The sequence below is a fragment of the Rattus norvegicus genome, chromosome 19 (assembly GCF_036323735.1).
Source record: "Rattus norvegicus strain BN/NHsdMcwi chromosome 19, GRCr8, whole genome shotgun sequence".
Classification (NCBI taxonomy): domain Eukaryota; kingdom Metazoa; phylum Chordata; class Mammalia; order Rodentia; family Muridae; genus Rattus; species Rattus norvegicus.
The window spans coordinates 14,119,798-14,124,950 of record NC_086037.1 but is presented as its reverse complement, the minus strand read 5'-3'; the positions used below and the strand labels follow the sequence as shown (position 1 = coordinate 14,124,950).

Below are 5,153 nucleotides of genomic sequence, written 5' to 3'. Positions count from 1 at the left end.
CACTTTTCCTAGCACCTTAAAGAATTCAACTCTTTCTCCTAAGGAATTTTCTAGCAATTGTCGATTGCTAAGCACATGACTTCATGAGTGTTCCCCTAATACACACGCATGTTGTAACCTACCATGCAGACTATTTCTTGATGTGATATAAAGCACCCGTACATAATGAGACAGGAGAACTTTTGACTGCATATTCAAGCTGGTGTGAAATCTCATGAAGTTTAATGGCTAACATTGGTAAATGAGGACAATTTGAGTTAGGATGAAACATTTTTTGGGAAAGATTTGAAAGGAAACATTCATTTAGATGCATAGGAATTACTAAGGTTTTTATAATCAAGCCTTGAGGAAAATTTGGCTTTGGAAGCAGGAGATGCTCAGTGGCTCTGCCCCAGGAAAGTCTCCTGGAAAGGGCACCTCTGCTTATGCTCAGTACAGGGAGAACATTAGCAGGGAGGCAAAGTCTGCTCCCCATGACATCAGCTGTCCCTTCTTGGACATTCTATTGTCTCCTAGAGAGTTCTGGAATCCTCTGTGATGTCACCAGTGTTGTAGTGACGACCAGTGCCCTAGTTTCTCTCAGTCTGAGTCTGGCAGTTACAAGCTAAGACATGTTTTCCCGTCTTCGCAAGCGTTTTGGGAGGGGGAACGTCGATTCTGGAGAGACTAGAGTGAAGGAGTCTGGCCTTTCGTCTCAAAGTAATGATGGACAAAGACAGCACTTCTGGGGAATGTGGAGTAAGTTCTGGGCAGTATATTTTGAGCTTCCTGTCAGGGGGGCTGCAGGCTTAAGCTGACCTTTCTAGCAATGGGCCACAACAACTGGAGCATCTGAAAAGGAATTGAATTTCCATGAATATCACAATTCCTGAAAGTCAGGATTTCAGAACTTTAGTTTCCCCATCCCCACTGGGAGGATATGGTAAGGCCAATGCTATTATACTGTGGACTTCTGGTCTTTACTTTTCAGTTCATTTGTTATGTTACATTGATATAATAACCTCATCAGTAGTCATGGAGGGTCCACCTTTTCTGAGTTTAGACAGGGCAGCAATGTATTTCACTATCATTGCTTCTTTAAATACAGTGGGTATCTGACAGTAGTAACAGGGAGAGATTGTGCTCCAGGCAATAACCTTATGTTCTTAGACCTTCTCTGATTTCTTCTAACTGGCAGGGTCATCGTTAGCTTTATATATTAGAGTGTGTGTTACAAACATGTTTCTAAAATACCAAAACTATTTGGATCGTGTAGACCAAGATTCAGCCTGTAACCTATTCGCACTTCTGGGGCATTTGGTATTTCACATAGGGACACTGATAAGTCTGTTGAACATATCCTCCCCGGAAATGCGTTTTAAATCCAAAGTTGTTGGCTTAGAGTATCAGGGTAGGGCATCTGAGTGTCTCCAATCACTCAAGTTTTCTGGATGGTGAATTTATCATCTGAGTTCTGAAGCCACAGGAGTGAGGGTCCTGAAACCAAGCTGTACCCTGTTCAGCTGATGATAATCCTGGAGAAGCCATCTCCGTGGTACATGTAAGCACGTGATGTCCGGCATAGGGAACACCTGGCTGCTTATGTCTCTTGGTATCTATAGAGTAGTGGGAGAACTGAGATCCACTGAGGAGGCCTCTTAAGCATAGACCAATCGCCTAGCAGTGACACTGGGTTCCTGGCTTATTCTCCTGTTTAGGCCTCACTGAGGTCTATGAACACTCTATACATTCTCCCCATGCAGGTTCACTTGTGTTCTTCTACCTACAGACGCTGGGAGAGAAACATCATCCCCTGGCACTGAACTAAGCGAGAATCAGGCCAAGAAGGAAAAGGAGAGGCTGATTAAAGAGCTGCAGCTCATTACCGAGGAGAGAAATGACCTGAGAGATCGCCTGAGGTTTCTGACAGAGAGATCCATGAAGAACAGGTATGAATCGCTCCAAATGCTCTTGTTTCATTCCTGGGTCTGCAAGGTCACCTTCTTATCCTATTAAGGTTTTGGGTTCTAGAAAGCTGTGCCTCCCTAACCACCCTGTGCTAAACCTCACCTCCCATATAGTGGAGATTCAGAACCTGACCCTTCCTGAGGAGTGAGATTGAAAATGGACTCATCTGCTTCCATTTATTTTAAAGCAGAACTTGTGGTCTGAATGAAGAATTCAGGGATAAAGTCAGGGAGAGTGAGTTCCCAGTGTGCATTTGCAAAGCCCTTGACAGCTGGTGGCTTTGCAAGATTGTAATTGCAGTGAGTTTATGGTGAGTCTCTGTACTTGCTAGGCAGGTGACTGAGTGCTGGAAGATCCAGGCAGCAGCCTGGGGTAATTTAGGACCCACCCTGAGTTCATATATTCCTAAATGCCGATGTTCATTGTATTCTATCATTTGGGGCCAGGTCACACTTCAGGCCAAATCCATATTATGAAGACCTGGAGAGAATGGAGGAGGCGGTCATGTCAATTCTGCACAACTTAGAGATGGAGAACACTGAGGTCCATGAGAACAACCATAAGCTGAAGAAGGAGATTACCTTCTCTAGGTAAGTCCTGGTCAGAAAGGCTATCACTTGTGGAATGGCCATTTCTGACTTTCTTTGTTCTGGATTGGACGGTCTTCAGCTCTGGTTCTATCTCTTGTGCTATTTACCCATAAGTGTTCCAGGGTCATTAGGACTCAGTTTTCAGTTCCATAAAAGACTGTTCCTCATCCCAGGATTGTCGAGGCATCTTCAAAAGGCTCTAGAGAGAACAGCACTGATTGAAGTCAGCAGAAGTTTATTAGGCTGACCTGGACCTATGGTGTCACACCAGGTTTTACAACACTCAGTGCGTGGACCACATGGTTAGCATGACCTTCTCTTGGTTCTACTGACCTCTTTTGAGGGTGTTGGCCCAGTACTAATTCATGTTGCCCCCATGCATTGGGCTTTCATGGATAGTTGTGGATCCATGTTCTTTCTCAGAGGTGTGGACACTAATTGGTGTCAGGCCAAGCAAACAATTTATTCTTCCCCGAATTAACTCTTTATGTTCTGTGCAGCAGCCTTATATGTATCAAGATGCATTTTATTAAGTCTTCATGGGTATCTGGGACCTGGTAGAGTTAGTGGGACTTGGGAGTAGGAATGGGAGAAAGGGCCAGCATGATCTTACTATGCAGACTGTATTTCCAGAAACCTGCTCAGCCAGCTCCTGATGGAGAACACATGTAGGAAGAAGTTGGTCCCACTGAAGCAGGAGAGCAAGGAGGTACATCTTCATTGTGCACTGAACCAGAAATATTTGTTGACTTTAACAAGAACGATAAAGACCATCAACGGACAGAACCAGCATTATCAGGTAGGGACCTGTTAGCTTAACAATATCTGATAAAATTTGCCAATTTGATACATCTTTGCTTCTCTTACCACCTTTCTAATTTACACTCACAACCAGCCAACCACCTCATGTAATGGAATTGTTCATTGCTCTGCCTATGCACAAGTATTCTGGGAAGTTAACCACTTTTCAGAAACTGAATTATTGTGCAAGCATATTTTGCTGCTCGTTTTGAAGCTGCAGTCTAGAAATGGTGACAGATGAATAACATATCATATTATTGCATATCCATGTGATACATTGGATCCTATGTAGAGTTTTGAACAAGTTCTTGGTTCTTTGACAAATGACACTCTGTGGTCATGTGATCTCTTGTGTAGGAAGCACCTTTGGGATAAGAACCAAGTGCAAATGTCAAATTAGTACTTGTCATTGGCTTTATCCTTGGTGACATATGGACATCTCCTTTCTTCCTGCAACCTGATGAGGTCTCTTGCCATTGCCCTGTTCTTGTTTTGCACTGGTATAAGTCTGGGTCCCATATTGTCAGCCCACATTACTGTGAGGCTCTCTGGAGATTTTGCCCTGCCCACAGAGTTAGCAACAATGATATCACTTAAAATGTCCATGTCGACTGTCCAATAGAACTGAGGTGGTAGAAGGCAGCATTCTGACAGCTGGCTTGCATTTCCCCACCAAATCAGTGTCTGAAAAACTGCCTTCCTCTCCCAGGTCTCAGAAAGTGCAAGAGAGCTGGAATTGGACACACAGCAGTAAGAGAGCTTCCTGAAGAATAAGTTGCTTTCTCAGGAGTCCCTGATGACCAACATCCTGAATGGTAACAACATTTTTTGGATGAGTATTCATCCTCTGAGTTAATTTGTCATTTCTTAGAGACCCTAAATTTATATACAACTAAGCCAGCCTGACTGATTGAAGTCTTACTTTCTTCTCAGAAAACAGCACTTGAGAGACAACTTGGGGGACCGCCTTTCATTATGTGGGCTAGAGGAGAAACAGCAATACATCTGTGCTTCTAAATGTTCCTTAAGAATATGCTTTTAGAAATATTTTTGTTATGATTTTAATTGAAGTTTTCTTTTTGTTGTTTCATATTTATATGTTCTTGTTACTATTTTTACTTTCAAATATTTTTAAATATTTTTATTCATTTTAATCCTGTTTTGTTGTAAAAATGTATTTGTTATGAATAAAAATTGAATTCTATCTCTTGACTCTTAAGACCATCATTCTTACTCAAGGGTTCTGTCCCCTCCTGTGGACTTAGAACTGACAGCTACACATGGATCTCTGCATGTTCCATGGATCCTGGGCTAATAAGTGAATTCAAAGTCACCAAGGGGTACTCAGTGTGACAGTGTCTTTTGTGTGGAGAATGTGGCTGTTCCTCGGACACACACTTTATGATGTAATCACTGACACACTTTACCCAATTGTTAGGGTCCATGTGGTTCTTCTGAGAGAGCAGCAGGTGCTCTACCCTGTGAGTCATCACCACATCTCCTGCAGGTGGCTTTTGTTATTCCACATGAGGTGCTGTATTAGGTGGACAGGATCACCTATGATTAAATAGAGAGATCTCAGGAGATGTGTGTTCACAGGGAACTTACTGAGCCATACATGCTCAATGTGTTAGGTTGCCAGGCATCCCTACAGGGCTCTGGTGTCCCCACTGCTCATTGTGGGTCAGGATCGTCCTCCAGCATCACTTAGTGTCCATATTAGAGCAGATCATTCACCTGTTATCAATGATGACCATATGTATTCTGCACATCTGATAAAATACAGAATAGAAACTAGCTTCTTGTAGGCCAGCT

General features: G+C 42.9%; 1 protein-coding gene across 1 annotated transcript; it reads left to right on the top strand.

Annotated features, from left to right (window-relative positions):
* Nucleotides 1–567: 567 nt before the first annotated feature.
* On the top strand, nt 568–4,542 carry LOC134483114 (uncharacterized). Its single transcript, XM_063278354.1, has 5 exons — nt 568–738; nt 1,769–1,928; nt 2,394–2,537; nt 3,171–3,336; nt 4,048–4,542. The coding sequence occupies exons 1-5, from the start codon at nt 612–614 to the stop codon at nt 4,090–4,092; spliced, it is 642 nt and encodes a 213-aa protein (XP_063134424.1). The 5' UTR covers nt 568–611; the 3' UTR covers nt 4,093–4,542.
* The last annotated feature ends 611 nt before the right edge of the window (nt 4,543–5,153 follow it).

What these genes read in the sequence shown, in the direction of transcription:
- LOC134483114 (XM_063278354.1), top strand. Translation starts at nt 612, where the DNA reads ATGTTTTCCCGTCTTCGCAAGCGTTTTGGGAGGGGGAACGTCGATTCT. An exon ending in GAGAGATCCATGAAGAACAG is followed by an intron (nt 1,929 to 2,393) that starts GTATGAATCGCT and finishes ATTTGGGGCCAG; the next exon opens with GTCACACTTCAGGCCAAATC. An exon ending in AAGGAGATTACCTTCTCTAG is followed by an intron (nt 2,538 to 3,170) that starts GTAAGTCCTGGT and finishes CTGTATTTCCAG; the next exon opens with AAACCTGCTCAGCCAGCTCC.